Source organism: Homalodisca vitripennis, chromosome 1 (assembly GCF_021130785.1).
Source record: "Homalodisca vitripennis isolate AUS2020 chromosome 1, UT_GWSS_2.1, whole genome shotgun sequence".
In the NCBI taxonomy this organism is placed as follows: domain Eukaryota; kingdom Metazoa; phylum Arthropoda; class Insecta; order Hemiptera; family Cicadellidae; genus Homalodisca; species Homalodisca vitripennis.
The window spans coordinates 85269085-85287521 of record NC_060207.1 but is presented as its reverse complement, the minus strand read 5'-3'; the positions used below and the strand labels follow the sequence as shown (position 1 = coordinate 85287521).

Below are 18437 nucleotides of genomic sequence, written 5' to 3'. Positions count from 1 at the left end.
TACCTAAAGATAATTCAACACTGGTATGAGTATAATATATAAACATATATAATAAAATAAACATTTACGCATTATATCATTTGTTTCTGGTACTGAGTTGTGTTCCATATTTCAAGACAATCCGTAACATTGTTTATCGATAATAAAGTATTTCTCCTTAACAGACAGACAAGAAAATGGACCAATAGAAACTTTTGATCTATGGTATTCCATATAGTATCCGTGCTTTGTCTATCATGTATATCCTATTATCAGTAATCCTAGTCAACGTAAAAGAGTAAAAAAACCCTTTTCATTTATCTTGCTATGTAATTAACGTTGCGGGTTAAAATAGCCGAGGACCAAATTGAATTATATAAGCATACGACCTGCTTTACCTCTTACAGATAAATGTATTTTAAGAAAGACACAGATTTGTTAATGTAACGTTGAAAGATTTAAGTCAGCGTCTAGTTACCTGCAGTAATATAAATAATATTTATCTGCCTAACGGCCAATTTTAAGAGTATAAAGGTTGAAAAAATATAATATAAGAAAATATTGTCGTTTCATTAAATATTAAAAATACAACCAAAAGTATATTTTTTTAAATTAATTAATTTAAAAAAATAATAATAAAAAGAGTAATAAAAAATAAGATAAATAAAATTATATTTCTAAAGATACATTATATTATTTAAAAACTAATTATGCCTTGTAGTCCGGAAGTCAAGCTGGTTAGGAATAATATGAGATACACTTGTGTAGTGGCTATTCAATGCTATTTCGCATCTATTGGACTAGTAATATCTTGTCCATTTATAATTAGATTAATACTTATTTAAGACAAAAATGTTACTGATTAATTATATTTCAGATATGTTTTGCAATATTTAGAGGATTGTATTTTATTAATTAGGGGTCTATTTTTTCGTTTAGGATTATTTTTTATGATTTTTAAGACATGTTCTATATTCTTTCAAGCTGTTTTATGTATTTATTAACTTGGCATTGGGAAATAGCTCTCTAGATAGTCAGCGAAAAAGAGATAATTGAAGTTGATAGTAAATTTAAATCAAGGAAATCACCAAGGCCTGGATGGAATACCACCAAGGATATTAAAGGGAAACAATCTATTTTAAATGAGAGCAATCCGTATTATGGGAGAATAACAATTTAAAACTATGTAGTGGGCATTTTTGATCTTAAAATGTGGACTGTGAGAAGTGTTTACCTAATGGAAGTTTTTACTTAAACTTATAAAATATTACAGTACAATCCTTTTATTTCCCATCATAATTATTACACAACACGCACTAGTCAGTCTCTACCTTTGTCTATACACAAAACAAGCCATTTTAAAAATCTTCATCTTGTACCAGTTAGCATTTATTTAATAAACTATATTTAGCATGGTAGGAAATTCCTACACTAGAAGTTTAAAACAAACGATTAAAGAATATGTATGAATGTATGCTTAACATTTATACTTTGATGATTTTGTTAAAATTCACAAAACAATAATTAAGATAAGAAAATCATAATTCCTCTAGTTTTAACTATACGTTACCATGGTTTTAGTTATTTTTTAATTGTTATTTAGTATTTAGCGTTTTTACATCTTGACGAGCGATAATTAATAAGAGTGTGATGTTCTATTCGGGTAGTAAATGATTCCAATTCATTGGTTTTATGAATAACCAAGTTGACAATAACAAAAAAAGAGTAAACAAAGGACCATTTTTTATGATTTTTAAGATAGATTCTATCTTCTTTCAAGCAGTTTTCTGTATTTATTAACTTGAGATTGGAAAATAGCTCCCTTGACAGCATTTGCCCTAATCAAATCAGTTACCCTAGAATTTTGACATAGCTTTAATTTGGTTCTTGTTTTAACTTGAATGCCAATTCATAATAGAATATTAGCTTATCAACAAATTGTTAAAAATTTACATCAATCGATTCACCAAAAATTACATGCAACCAGTCGCCATTTTTAGAAGGTTATGAAAAATTTCATGACACTGTTAAGAAAATATCCTGTGTTTAGTTGTTTTCCTGTTTTAATTCTTTAGTAATAAATTACTAACATTTATTATTGTTTAAATGTTAGATGAGTTATGATCTGAAAAGTCTGAGACTAAGGTTAAGACTTAGGTAATGCTGACAACCAATGTTCACTTAAAGTAAGTATGTCTGGATTTGCATTATGACTCATATACTCCAGCTGTATAACTTTATTTAAGATGCTTTGAACATTTTTGCAGTGTTTTCATTAGGTTTTGAGGCATGGATGGTATGTAAAATAATTTCGGCTGATGGATACATTACTATATGAAATTTGTGGGGTTTATTTGATTTAAAAAGTATAGTCGTTTTCTGGTAAAGGCAGTTTGCTTTTATTATATGTTTGTCTTGGCATGCGGACGTCTCTCTGTATGTCTGTAGAGGTTTCTTAACTTTTAAAGACTGATTATTAGTTTAGCTAAAAAAATTTTACCTGATTTGTTTAAGTATAGACCAAATTTGGCATAATGTTCAAAATTCAGTGGTCTTCTGTCAATAAAATTACACGAGTTTGCATTACTAGTAGTCTCATTAATCTTTATATTTATTTTTCATATATTCTCATTGAGGTCTAAATATTTGGTTTAATATATGAGGGTTACCGACGACGGGCATATTAATGTTGAACGTTATTTAAAAAAAAATGTACTAAAACTAAAACTATTAACTATATTAACACTAGTGGAATGTGTAACATCATTTGTGCCAGCAAGTAGGGTAGCTTGATCTTTATATGTAAAGTTCCTTGTCAAGTCCTGTAGGTTGTTGATCACGGAGTTAAGGGGGGCTGACTACTGGCACCTCTTAACCACTGCCTAGTTTGTTGTTGAGGATTGGTGCAAATTACATACCATGACTGTCCGCAGCAAGCAAAATTCTCCTCTTTGGATTTTCCTTCAACTGGATTACAGTGCTGTTTTTCTGGTTGTTGTGATCCATGGTTTGCTTTTGGTTTTAAATCTACTGGTGTTTAAAGGTAAAGTTTCGATCACACTAGAAACTTCATGTATATCATTAATGCGACTCTCAAGTACTTGAAAAGTGTTCCTCAATGGTCGTGTAAATGTTTTAAGTTTTGTGTTTTTTTATCAAAGTAACGTTTTAATTGTTTATGCAAGCGTGTTGGATATTGTGTAAAAATGGTGGTATTTTTTAAAAATAACTTCATTCACTCTTCTTCTTTCTGAATGAAGAACAATTTTAGGTTATTAGTGAGCCATTTTTTTACTTCATTGGCTGATAATAAGTCTCTATTTGAAGTGTATACAGCTAAGTTAAGGGTTTCAAATTTTTCTATAGTGGTTTTTTTTCAAATTCAGTATCTCATTCTTAATTTCCGAAAATTGTGATATTCCACAGTTATCATATAGGCTACATAATTATTCTTATTGCAGGTACAAACATAACAGCTCCAGTTTCATTTTATATCTGCAATAGTTTTAAACTGGGAGTAGTTCATGTCAGTCATGCAATCAAAAGCCACTTTTTGACCGATAGAAATTATTGATACTCGTAATAGACCGACGTGTACTATCATCAATACTGATCTAGAGTTAAGGTGGGACAATGTCACACAGAGAGATATCTGATTTTGTTCAGCAGTACCTGGTGGATGAAGTTGTAAAGAGTATTTTAAATTTGAACTTTGACAAAAAAGCGCATTTAATAAAAATACAATCGGTATTATATTTTACCTCTCGTGTTCCAGATGAATTACGGATAGTAAAGGACGGCCAGTATGGGGCAGAGAATCCAGAAGTAAAAGGTGGCTGGGACGGAATGGTCGGCGAACTAATAAGAAAGGTAAAATATTTTAATTAATGTTATTAATATTATGATATTATTTATGTCCTGAATAATAAAGATACGTAATATTAGCTAGGTACCATTTGTTTTGCGAGTGGTCATACTTCAAGATTGTAAGTACAACACAAAGCAAAATTATTCATACGAACATACGAATTGCGCTTTGTTGAGCGCCGTCTGAGCTGGTCTATATTTTCTTAATTTAATCTCAAATCAGTTAATGCAAATAACTTGAACATTTCCATTTGTGTTTAATTCATTAGAGAGATATTTAAATTAAGCGATATAAATTAATAACACCATAACGTTTCAAAATTGCGCCATTTAAAAAAGTGTTATTCCTACTACAAAGTGTTGGTAATCATTGATTTATTATAAGTTTGAGTATAACAAATTTAGCGATATCTTACTTCTGTAAACTAGTTACAAAATAAAAAAGTTACGACTATTTTAGCAGATGGATGTATAGAAAAATGCATCTCCTTTTCGATAGAAATGTTGACTTTTAATTGAAAACAGCTGTTAAGGAAGCGCATGTCCACTAGAGGTTTAGGGTGTCCTTTTTTGTGACGTATAAAATAGTAAGAATCCTTTATGTTATTCTAATCAATTCACGCAAATAATGTATCCTCTGGTTCGTAATGAAATTTACAGCTTAGAATGTTAACAGCAAATTTGTTACAAATGGACAGTTTTAATTTAGAAAATTTAAATTACTACCACTTTCAAACTGATTTATTTATTTATTTCCAACGGACATACTCTCCATTTTTACATTCAAGATCAATATACTAAATTATTATACAACTTAACCTAAACAAAAAACTCCATAACAAAACATGTGAAAGGCTGAAAAAAATTACATAATACTCTATTGCAAGGCATGATATATGCTAGAATAAATATGTATATAAATGTTTTAAAACTGTAACAATACCATAATGAAAGAACGGAACAATAAATAAACTATAACAATAGAAATAACATAATAAACTATAAAATAATATAACAGGGATATTCATAACAATGTTGCAAAACAGCAAACAGTAAAAATAACAATAGTGATAGGATAAACTATGGTATACAATAAACAGAGAATATGAACAAATATGTGTAGGCATAAGTTAGCAGCGAAAGACAAACAAAAGCTGATGGTTTAATATGATAGACATTAAGTGGAGCCATTTACGTTGGTAGCACTGCACCTTTAACTTTCCACTTCAATGTTCTCACGCCATCATGGAACAGGTCGACAGTTATAGGCAGGTTGTTGCCGGCCCTCTGCAGGCGTGCCACCGTGCTGTTTGCACGGATAACAATAAGATAATAATATTATTTATTATTTTTTTATGTTCCTTTAATTAGTTTGACGTAAATCCCTAGTTTTAAGTTATTCGAATTCACTGCTTATAGACGTAAATCTTCATTCTAATCTTCATTCTTCTTGTCTATGAGTGAAGTTATCTTGAGTGAATCCAGATCACCTTCTTCTTCGTACAGCGTCTGGAATCTACAGACTAAGATCCTTGAATCAGCAATCATGTTCGTTTGAAGAGATCCAAAAAAGACATATGTGAAGAAGTTCAAAAACCCTATACAACTAACTCTTAGAAACCAGAAAGGCCTAATCTACAAAATTTAGAGTAATCTAGGTTAAGAGGTTTTCTCATCGTCTAATCAGGTGCACAATCGAGTGCACTGCGATGTTTTAGACACAATCTCTGAGAACGGTGGAACAACCGAGTTTTCTACACATAAAGTGGCTATGGTGGGAAGGGTTAATAATTTTACTCAAAATTCACATGGAATCGACCCATCCAACCACAGCTAATTTTTTTGTAGAAAACTTGGCAAAGAAATTTTGGTATTTATTAAAAAAATTAGACATTATATGGAGAATCTCCACATTACACAAAACGATATGGGACATATTTTCTGTAAACAGTCTTTTTTTAAATGGTTTTGGACCAAATCCTTATTTATAAACCTGTCGTAAACACTTGTATGTTTAACGACAAAAAGTTAATTTATACATCCAAAATATACAGTCATTAATAAATAATGTAAGTGTCGATCCAGAAAACATGTCAATTTGTGGATTGTCTTCGTTACATCGTACATTAAACATTTAATACATTAAGAGCTAAGAGTAAATCATGAAACGTTCCGAGCTCTCACGGATGCTCGACCAATATACAAAGTATAAGTTCTGTAATAAAGTTAACTTTTTGCTGAAAATCCCATAAATGTTAATGTCGTCACCTAATAAATAAATGCGGTATGTATCAGTTGTGGTGGGTGGGGAATAGAGAAGCCTTCTACTAGTAGGGCGAGTGGGGGAACCCTGGGGAGGACCCCTCCCACATACACCTCCCCACCCGCTCACATCTCACAACCTGACAAATGGAGTGTCCACTCGCCACCGTGTGACAACTGCACGGTCATGATTTCCTCGGGGGCTATCGGTATAATGGGTATCGTTTATACCGAGCATCAGAGTAACTTCCCTAATCTTCCAAATACATTTTCCTTTGGATTAATTTTGTATATGACTTTGATCTGTCAAAACCAAAAAACAGAGTCAAAATCTTAAACAGGTTTTCCACCTAGCATTAAATCAACAAATTATTTATGCTAAATAACCTTCATTACTTTTCTTTGTTAATCGTAGTGGGCCAATCCAGTGGCCAACAAGGGGGGTAGGCTGGAAGGCAATCAGTACAGTATTGTTGCTAGATGTATGATTATACGATGATAGAATCTACATTAACGTAAAATTTACATCTATTTTAAATAAACAATCTTACTAAACCTTTTATCTTTGCAGGAAGCGGACATGGCGATAGCTCCAATGACAATAACTTCTGAGCGAGAACGGGTTATCGATTTCAGTAAGCCGTTCATGTCACTTGGCATTAGCATTATGATCAAGAAACCAGTCAAGCAGAAGCCTGGAGTCTTCAGTTTTCTGAACCCATTGTCCAAGGAAATCTGGGTGTGCGTTATTTTCTCCTACATCGGTGTCAGCATAGTTCTCTTCATCGTCAGCAGGTAAATAGTAGGTTGTCGTAACAGTTGACTCCTGCGGTTATCAAAGCAGATTTATACTTTAATGTATATTTTAGCATAGTCCCTTTCTTCTTTAGCCGATATATTCCCATGATATTTTTCAGATTTTCTCCTTACGAGTGGAGGCTTTTGTCGTACGCCGATGACCCCCACCACCACTCACTCCACCACGCGGGCTCCCCGGGACAGGCTCCCAGTGTACTCGCCAACGACTTCAGTATCTCAAACAGTCTGTGGTTTGCTCTTGGAGCGTTCATGCAACAAGGCTGTGACATATCACCCAGGTAAGTAGTACACACGTTTTCTCATCTTCTAAGTTGTATGGTTACGTAACTAGTTTTACTGTAAATGCGTATACATACATTACTACACATTATATACATTGTATACATTATTTATTTAATGTTAGGTTTACTGAAGATTAAAATGCGCCAATAAAGTAAATTAAAAATATTATCGCCTTATTATCCACTTTATGTTTAAAGTGATTGCATACAACTTCATTCCAAATCTTCGATTATTTTGACTTATGTCAAAGTGGTGCACAATTCTATTTATTAGACTGTCGCTATTAAAATAACCCCCATTCACTTAAACGATGGGAAATAAGTTTTAGTGTGAAAAATTTACATGGGTCCAATTTTATGGAATAAAAATCTAACTATATATTATTTAATCTGCTTGATTGAATTCATATGAGTGAGAGGGATATAGGGTGCCTAATTTTATTAAGCAAAGTTAGATTTAAGAAACCTCCTGTAATGTTTTCAGGGAGATGACAACAGATGTTAACAAGGAGATAACATATTAAAGATAACTTCCGAATCACTGAATAACCGGGTCATGAGAGCTATTTCTAAGGACAGCATAGGCCAGCGTTCACTCAATTAGGGAACAACCAAGCGCTTAGTTGCTTCAATGGGTTATGTTAGCTACAACTACTGTATCCACTGGCAAGGCATTAGTATTGATGATCTTACTCTTAGTTTTTAAAACAATTTATTTATGAAGCTCACTTATTATCGTGGATAATAATCGTTTTGCGAAAATATGAACTAGGATTTGTCCACTATTTTTTCAATAAAACGTTAAATTTGTTTTTTTGGCTACCTAACGATTTATCATTGACATAATTATTATAATTCACATGCTGTACATTTCCAGATCGATATCCGGCAGGATAGTCGGCAGTGTGTGGTGGTTCTTCACGCTGATCCTGATCTCCTCTTACACCGCCAACCTGGCCGCCTTCCTCACGGTGGAACGGATGGTGGCTCCCATCAACTCTCCAGAAGACCTGGCATCGCAGACCGAGGTTCAATATGGTACTCTGTATCACGGCTCTACATGGGACTTCTTCAGGGTTAGTATTTTTACTCCTGATCAATTAATGAATAAAATTGGATAATACTATTTAACTACCAGTATATTCTAAACTTCCTATATTTTTATCTTCATTTAGTGAGAATTTTTTAGCTTGACACTCTTGACACCTATTATTTGTAGAACACGTCTTCTTCCACCAAAAATTAAATTATTTAATGTACAAAGATTAATATTTCTAAATTCTTTTTTCCAATACATATTTTCTATTCACGTCACACCAATGATGATTTTCAGTCTATACTTCAATAAACTTAATTTAGGTACTCATTATCATAACAATTCCAGGAAGAAAGTCAAGAAATAACTATTTGTTTTATTATTCCCCAATATGTATGAACTGTGTCATTATTACTGGTATTTTTACATTTATTCTTCTGGCACTAACAAAAGTAAGATAGTGATAAGAAAATAACTGACCAAATGAAATTAGGTTAGAGTGGATTGCTTTGTTACATTTCTACAGTAAATAATGATAATGGAAATGGTGTTTCATTTTCATTAGCAATAAGTAAAGTAAACATGCAGTAATAAAACATATATAAAATATAGTTGCTTAATGTTTAAAGAGTGTCTAATAGATGGATATAAATAACACTTATATAATTTATTATTTATTTAGCTGTAGATACCAATAAATGAAAGGTTAATAATATAAGATACAAAGACTAACACTGTTAAAAGTTTCAATTGGTTGGAACCATAATTAACTAGGTAAACCATTATCGCCCTAAACATGTACTTAGTAATTATTTAATCTATAAATTTATATAATACTCACCACTGAAAGTTGTTAAGGTACAATATATCAAATCTTTCTGCATATTTTCAGCTTCACCTGCAGTACATGGATTTTTTGTTTTCAGCGGTCTCAGATAACGCTCTACAGCAAGATGTGGGAGTTTATGAACTCACGGAAACATGTATTTGTGCGAACCTATGACGAGGGAATACAGCGTGTTCGTACTTCCAAGGGCAAGTACGCGCTGCTTATAGAGTCACCGAAGAATGATTACACGAACGAGCGAGAGCCGTGCGACACGATGAAAGTGGGAAGGAACTTCGACTCCAAAGGTTTTGGAGTGGCCACCCCCCTTGGATCTCCTCTGAGGTCAGTTCGTGCTCATGGATGTTAACCTCGCATGTGAAATATAGAATTATAAAAATGTTACATCTATGAGAATTTAAATTCAAATAGCTCATTGTTCTTACAAAATTTTTTAGTGTATTTACACGCTTTAGGGGTTATTACATATTTTCTTCTCAATACGGGTTAGTGTAATATAAGACTTAAATGTGTAAAATGACTTAGATAGTGAATTAAACATACAGAGGGAGGATTGAAACGAATTACAATGTAAAATATGTTATTATAATATATGGAATACAATTTTAACAATTTATACACTTTAAAAATATTTTTCAGTTAATTATTTTTAACCTAACATAGTATCAATATCAAGTTTACACATAAAAACCAGCTGTTTTTTTTGCATTTACTTCTACTAATACAATAATCAAATTTGAGATTAGCGCAATGATAATACTTGAATTGTGAGCCTGCTGATTTTTCACATCTCTGTTATAACTTAGCGAAAAAAAAATTATTCTTCACCACCTTAAGTATCACAAATAGCTGTTGCTTGTTTATTATGACAAAAACAAATGTCTCTTTCTACAATATTGTAATGTTCTCTTACAATATTGTAATACTATATAATCGGAGTATAACAGTACAATCTACTTTCTAGTTTGTAAAGAATATGTTTTTGTAGGGAGGTGGTCAATCTTGCGGTGCTGTCACTCATAGAGAACGGCGAACTGACGAAGCTACTCAACAGGTGGTGGTATGACAGAACTGAGTGTCGCCACGATAACAAACAGGTCAGGATATAAGATTAACACGTTTAACAATAAAAAGAAAACTTATTAGATCAATTTGCCCCATGAATATACCATTTACAACGGTTTCATAATCGGAAAAAATGTCTTCATGGTTTAAACGAAAGGTTACGGTTTAATATCTAATTTAGTTCACTTGTAGTAATACTCAAGTATATTTATATACATCTATTTAGTCTAGGAATCAGTAAATATATATTTTACTCCTGGAGCCGAAAGGCTACCTTATTTATTCTAAGAAAGAAATCGATCGTTAGCAACACTAGTTTTGTTGGGGGCTGACATAGAGAGTATCGAGAGCGTTTGTTACATTTTTACTTCAATGTTACAGTCTGAAAACCAAATGTTTTACACGTTAATTAGTGTAAATCAACGTCATTCAATTAAAGATCGACTTTTGCCCTGTAATGGCGCCTTCCAGTATCTTTATCTCGTTCATTAACAGTCACTAATATAACTAACTTTTGGGTAAAATTTATAAAGATAATTACAATTTGTATCTTATTGTATTACAACCCTGGTATTTTCGTTTTCAACCTCGACAAAACTAACGAGGCTTAAGATTAAATAGGGTCTTCGAAAATGAATGCCGGGATTTTGAACCACCATTATACCTCAACGGCCTAACCTTTTTTCAAGATAAATAAATGATTTAAACATTTGAAGTTTAAATAAACTAAGTTTTTGTCCTAATAGCATGGGAGAAATCGTTGACCTTAGCATGCGCAGAACAGCTGCGCGGTGGCTGGGTGCTATTATGACTGAGACACTTGGCAGATGGTTACAGCAATGTAGCTTCGTCTGAGAACAGCACTCTTTAAATAAAATTGGGTTTATCATTAATGTTAGAAAGCATGAAACTGGCATAGTCTGTATACGTACGGCGATCATCGGATTTATTATGATGTCGTAACTGAATTTTGTAGGCATCCAGTCTAAAGTTCTTTATGAATAACATTTATGGACTGTCGATTTGGGTATGAACTGAAGACTTTATAGGACAATATATTTTTTGGGTTTTGATGCAATATTGTCAGATTTCTTTGACTTCGTATTCGCGACTGGCACCAGGCGTGTCACTCACAATAGTGGACTGCCACCGCGCAGCAGTTCTGCGCATGTCAACGTCAACGTATCCCTACAAGGAAAACAAAAGTTAGTTATTTCAACTTTAATTTGACGTTAAAATCGTTTAGTTATCTCGTATATTTTTTAAGTAACTGTCTTTCATAATCCCGGCATTCTTTTTTGGAGACTGTGTATTTGGATGGTTGCGTGCCTGCACATTACAAATTAACTCTCACCCCTCGCACTAGTTGTAGCACCTCCATTCCTAATAATATTTATTAAATTCAAACCAATGATTTCCGCGCTACATAAAGTGTACTTTATTTACATTAACCTCATTTTGTAGTCAAATATATGTGATGACATTTAAATTATGTAAAAATAAAAGACATTTATTTTATATAATATCTTAAACTCCAGCTAGCAGTACACTTTCCTTTCCCCTGCACTACATGTTTATCCATATTTCATAACATAATGTAGTTTAAGTTGTCTGAAAGTTAATCATAAAGTAAAGCTCACCTAAGTCAAACACTATACAAGATAGCTGTGTAAACTTCGTACTGCATACTGAAACTTCGTAGTGATATTTAATACATGTTGCTGTGAAATAATATGAATAGATAAATTGACGTTTTAAAGACTGTACACGTTAATGTGCATTCTATCTATAATCGTTATATCATTTTCAGTCCGGAAAAACGTACAAACAAGCTTTGTTGTAAAAAACTTTAACTGAAATTTCAATGCAAATACAGTAATTATAACAATTTATTCTATGTTTATAACTATAATAATTGGAAACCCGTAGATTTCAGTAAAGAACAATTAAATTAAGTTCCCTGAATACAGTAAAATATAAATCAATGCTTATAGCAACCGTAATCTTGGATTTTGAATTACTATCGCATCTAGACATTATAAAACTATCAATTATTTAAGCAAATTTTTTCCCATCAGAGTACATAACATTTACTTTTGTCTTTTATTTGTTCCCTATTTCCCTATTTAGATGTTATAATATGAGAGCATGATGCTCATTACCTACAGACCAGACTAACTTTCTTTGTGTGGTCCACTTCTTCTAAGTAAACACTAACACACACAATAACATGGCATTGACAAACCATACATATATAGTTATTTTTTTAAACTAAAGGCATACTACTAAAAGATGTATAAGATGGCAGCAAGAACAGAATTTTTGAATACAAACATGTAGACACTCGGCTCAAAAACTGTTTCATGTACTAATAATAGAAGATTTAAATTCCTTAGTTAAGTTACTACAAAGTTCTTTCACGCATAATTATATTAATATTTCCTCCTATAAATAATGATTGTATTTTCCACAGGATGCATCAAGAAACGAACTTTCATTGAGTAACGTGGCTGGTATATTTTATATCCTGATAGGCGGTCTTATATTGGCCATGGGTGTGGCGCTAATGGAGTTCTGCTACAAGTCACACAGTGAAGCCACGAGAGCTAAGGTAAGAAACTGTTTGTTTCTATAGTTGATTGTCCCAGTGTAGTATTTAGTGATCGTTATACGTACTATTGATATAGTGGCCGGCTAGAAGAGTAATTTGATGAAATTACTACTGACATAGTATTAGTATCCGTACATCTAGCAAAATGTTATGAAAATTTGTTACATTACTATTGTATAACATTCAGTATACGAATAACATTAGAAATTAAAACCGATAATCCAAACGACCATTTCTCGAAAACAATCTCCTATAGTAGTAATAACGTTAACTTTCTTAAAATATTTAATAGGGTTCCAAAGGAGTCGTTAGATTCACTGCGAACAATTTGTTGTACAATATATAAATTATATATAGTGGCGTGCAAATAAAATATACAATAAATAAAATATCCGGCTACCTCTTTCACGGTGTATTAGACAGTTTCATATTTCAATAAATTGTCATGCTGGCAATGTTAACGAAGCAGAGCTTGTAAAAATCATGTTTTAAATTACGATTTAATAAATATTATATTTATATAAAAATAAAATTCTCAGAAATATAAAAATTTAATGTTTTTTTTAAGAATAAATATATGATAAGTTGATATATTATATAAGTATAAATGATTTATGAAATGTTTACTGAGCAATATAACAATGGGTCAGTTGAATAAAGCCGAGTAGGCAGGCATGAGAGTGCTCCAAAACATCTGGGAGCCCACTTGCAAATGTGAGTCTAGTCTCAACTTCGGCTGAATAAAGTTTTGACATAGAAGGCGACTGCTCACTCACGTACAATTACAAAATGCGAGTGTGCTTTCACGATCCGAGGTGATGGAGAGCGTTCAAGTTTGAACAGTATTCTCACCTAACTGTCCCCTTCAACACCACAGGCACAACAGCTCCTTGATGTTATACGTCTAATGGAGTGACATAACAGTATTTATAAAAATAGAGATAACAAAAATTTTGTTTGTATTTTATATACATGTACATATATTATATATATGTATACATGTCATATAGTATAATATTATATAATTATATGTTTACATAAAATAATATATTCGACGTTCCATCTAAAATCGATTGTACCACCTTTGGTCTATAAATTATTACATATAATTTTCACCAAAACTTCAAACAAAATTTAATTTTTCCTACTGACAGAACCACAAGAAACTGTGGGTCTTTCAGGAAATATTATGTTTTATCATATTTTAAAGAATTTTTTATTCAAACAATATAAAGAAGGCTTGATAGTAAACTCAGTCAATATCCATTTCGGTTAATTTCCTAAAACACTACAAATCGAAATCGATTTTAAAATAGAGATAATCTCGGTAACCTTTTTCTTGTGCATTTCTGGTTACTTTGTACAATTTGTACTCAATTCAGGTGTTATAAAAGATAACTACTCCAAGAATACTATCGGCTGTAGTGATTCTGCTACTGGCCACACCTGCTGATCTGTGAGTGTGTTCTAGGTTGTGCGAGTAGCCTCTCAACTTACTTTCACCTAGAAAATGGAGTAGTCACTCACAAATATTTATTAAACTCGAAACATTACAGCCCACTCATCGTTACAAGCAAGTCTGAGCGATTTATTCAACTGAACCCGAGTGGGCACTCCTTAAAAACGAGAAATGACAGGGCACTCATCTTTATTAAATTAACCTAATACTCTTAAATTTATTTCTATTCTATTCTAGGATGTACAAAATCTATAATGATTATAATTTAACGTGCTAATTAATCTTTCGAATTAAAAAAGTGACCGATTATTACAAGAAAATGTTATAAAGAAACTTGAAAAATCGTGTTTACTTACATACTTATGCATGGAATTAGTTTATTTACGTAAACTAATACGTATTCAAACTTTTCTTCGACTAAAACTTTTTACACGAATTGTTTTCCAGATTCCACTATCAGACGCCATGAAAGCTAAAGCAAGACTAACGATAGGAGGGAGAGAGTTCGACAACGGACGGGTGAGAATAACATGAAATATTTATTTACAGAGTTTTTTTCTATTATCTATGGAATGCCCAAAACTTCAAACTCATTGTTCAAGTTCTTTCACTTTTAAGCACATAAAACGTTTAAAAGTATCTCTAGGTTTTAATTCGAAAATATTTGTATTGCAACATTTGTTTTAATATTGTGATAGGCATCCTTGAACTTCACAAAATATTAAATCGTAAAATGTTATGTTACTTATTTAGTCGAAGTATGAAATGTGTTTTGCATTGAAATCTGTCAGTACAACGAGTCCATTATTGACTAATCTGCACCAGTATTCGGCAACACTTGAAATTTGTATTTCAAATAAAACGTTCTAACAAAAATATAAAAATTATAATTAAGATAAATACAGAAAATGATGCAAGTGGATGCTGTTGACATATTTTGTTTTCCAGAAGAGGGACAACCTGTTTCAATACTACACTCCGGCCAACCAGATCAACCAGCAGGACGGAGACCAGCTTCACAGCAACACACACACCCAAGTCTGATGATACCGCTAGGCGCACCAGCAGTCTTGTGTACAGTTGTAAATAGTAGGCCTAGGCCGCGACATCACACGCGCTTGTCACTTACTGCAATAGCTTCCGGACATCGTAACATTATTAAAGACATTAAACTTCTAATATGACATCATAATGGACGGGATTTTCAAGCAATATGTCTCAGAAACATAATCGTATCTGTACTTATTTGTTTGCTTCTTGTTATAAACATAGTTCCAGTAATAAAGTGACACTTTTAAGTGATCAAAGTTCATTTCTACATGAAATAAAACTATCATCCATTGTTCATTATCAATTACTAACTTAGTAATGAACTATTTATCTTCTAAAGTTGAACCATTATTGATGAACATTTATTTCGACGTAAATAAAAGAATTGGCAGTTAATTCATCAACTTTTTGAAGCACTTATGGAGTAGAATAAAATATATTGTATCATCATGATTTGCTTCATCCTTTTAAGTAGGAAAGAAAATGGTTGTTTGTAAATTTTTAGAATGACTGCAAATCAATATGATAGGTGTTACTTATGTTAAAACAGATGTCTATTGATGGTGCTCTAAATAAGCATAACGCGTTGCATAATTTTCATTCCTACGCAAAAAATTTCCTACGACATATTTAACTGTTATGGGTTTCCTGATCGGAACTAATGAATATCCTGCCATTAAAAATAAAAGTAATTTGATTAAGGTATGAAAAGATATATCTAAGTGATGGCATTCAATCAGGTATTATTGTTACTAATTTTATAAGATATTTATGCTTTCAAAATCTATATGACGTACATTCTGTTAAATCCAAATAAAAACGATGTTACTTAAGCTACAATATAATGCATATTAAGAAAAGGGAACTAAGTTTACTACAACCTAAAAAGCCATCTGTATTGCAGTAAGTGACAGTGTGAACTTGATTAAAAGAAGAGTTCAAACAGAATTAATTTGATTACAGAAAATATACTAAGCGGAATTATGTTTGTGATGTATGTTAACTACATTTTATTCAAAACTAAATACAGCTTTTTAGTTTCTTACAAAACTGGTGTAAATAACGTAATCTCCGTTGTATTTGTATACAAACAGAACACATTTATCATTCTATGAGATACATCACAAAGAACACTCGATGTGCCAAATATTCCAAATGTTAGTGTATATACAAATCAGATTGCAGAGCAATCAGTTCTGGTGTACATTATATACAAGACTGTGCAATAGACGGGGTGCTAGTGGAGTGAGTGTATTCTACACGATCGTCTATCCACGACGTTCGCTTTACACACGGCCACGAATAACTGACGTCATTTGTAAAATATTTACTTAATGTGATCCTGTTAAGAAAACACTTTTGTATTTACAAGGTGAATTATATAGGTATGATATAATTACCATTACGTTCAGAAAGCGTTTACGTTAGTTAATTTTTGTTTAATTCTTGTTATTATTTAAAACGTAAAAGAATATTATGTTAGTAAGAGTTTGCCACAATCTTGTTGATGCGTTCGTACATATACAAGAACACAAAAAGTACATTCATCAGGGCTTAAATTAGTTACTGTATTCCAATACATGTAGAAAATCGTATTTTGAGAAATATTTGTTTTATTTGAAAAGTAATAATTTTTATTTTAGCTGAAGAACTGTACATGTGTTGACATGCATTGTAAATTAACGTTTAATTTAATAATTAAGCAATTTTTTACCTGATCAAGTTTATTAATATATTTTTAACAAATATGTACTTAATTTAAGTTCTTCACCAAATATGTGTACATTTTAAGTGTCTATATCATCGAAAGAGAAAGCCAACTGTTAATAATTTTAGCTAGTGCCAAAGTCAAAGACAATATGTGCCAAAATAAACAAAAGAAACTTGCAGTGTTTACTGTTAACTGTCAAGTATAACAAATATAAAACTTTATCTCCTGATATATTTGTACTGAGGAATTTGTAAATAACAATTAACCATTTTTACTGTACAGGTTCGATATAATTTATTGTTACGTGTGTGTCATGGCGCGTGCTGCCATGCCGCGCCACACGCTGTGAAAGTAGACTGTATAAATAATCTTGTAGTCAATGATGTAAAAACTACAATTAACCGAGATTGTTGTGTGTTTTTGAAAATCTCCATTGCTGTTGATTGTACGTGCTACGTTTTTCAAGTGATTCAGTGATCTCTTCACCCCACATTCGTCTTCCCCCCAATGTCGTCTCTGATAGGTTAAGGTGAATGTCCTCTCACGCCATGATTCCTGCTAATGACCACTGCCGCCTTCTTAATTATTATTTCAACTGCTTTAAGTTTCCACCATCTCCTTCGTTATATTAGGTTAATGTTTCGTATATTTATTTTCGAAACGTAATCAATAACAGATCATCTACACTTAAAATATTAACAGTTGTATTTATGTGATGTATATCCACATAAAGTTTCACCGAGTTATTTTTTATAATATAATATAAAATTATTGCTCCACCGCTTTCGACATTAAAACGTCATTGAGATTGAACATTAGATTACGTAAGAAGGTCAATAACGAATTTATAAAAAAGTAATTAAAATATTACAATTAAAAATATTGTATTACGAGAATTAATTTTCAATCGGGACCGTTTGTTTTTAATGTTTTATGTTATGAGTAGATATATATATATATATATATATATATATATATATATATATATATATATATATATATATATATATATATATATATATATATATAAGCCGGTTCTGGACCACTTTTAGAGACGAACGGAAATTCTATGTAAAAAACGAGAGATTTTACATAGAATTTCCGTTCGTCTCTAAAAGTGGTCCAGAACCGGCGTATATATTACTGTTATGTCTATATATATCTTTTAAACATGACTTTTTTATTTTGATATTTTTATTATTTTTTGCACACATTCGACTGACAATTATTGTATTCTAGTGATAGACAATGCAGAATACCGGGTAAAAATCATTTCATAGGGATAGTCTCAAGTCCACATTAACTATGTTTAATATAATAACTCTGAAAAATTTGAAAAATTATGATTTATATTATTGTTTAAAATGTTAATGGAATTTTTAATATTATTCTTTGCTAATATTACTTCAAATATTAAATTTGTATATTAAATACAAATATTTACCAATAT

The 18437-nt window shown here is 31.7% G+C and overlaps 1 protein-coding gene across 3 annotated transcripts in view; it reads left to right on the top strand.

Moving 5' to 3' along the window:
* LOC124365961 (glutamate receptor 1-like) overlaps positions 1 to 17942 on the top strand; it is a 371078-nt gene extending 353136 nt beyond the window's left edge. For all 3 annotated transcript variants that reach the window (XM_046822115.1, XM_046822114.1, XM_046822120.1), the window contains 9 exons: positions 3755 to 3849; positions 6680 to 6903; positions 7026 to 7205; positions 8086 to 8284; positions 9171 to 9415; positions 10080 to 10188; positions 12630 to 12767; positions 14674 to 14745; positions 15175 to 17942. In XM_046822115.1, coding sequence (XP_046678071.1) covers positions 3755 to 3849; positions 6680 to 6903; positions 7026 to 7205; positions 8086 to 8284; positions 9171 to 9415; positions 10080 to 10188; positions 12630 to 12767; positions 14674 to 14745; positions 15175 to 15270 — 1358 coding nt within the window. In that variant the 3' untranslated portion in view covers positions 15271 to 17942. The remainder of the gene's footprint in view (positions 1 to 3754; positions 3850 to 6679; positions 6904 to 7025; positions 7206 to 8085; positions 8285 to 9170; positions 9416 to 10079; positions 10189 to 12629; positions 12768 to 14673; positions 14746 to 15174) is intronic.
* The last annotated feature ends 495 nt before the right edge of the window (positions 17943 to 18437 follow it).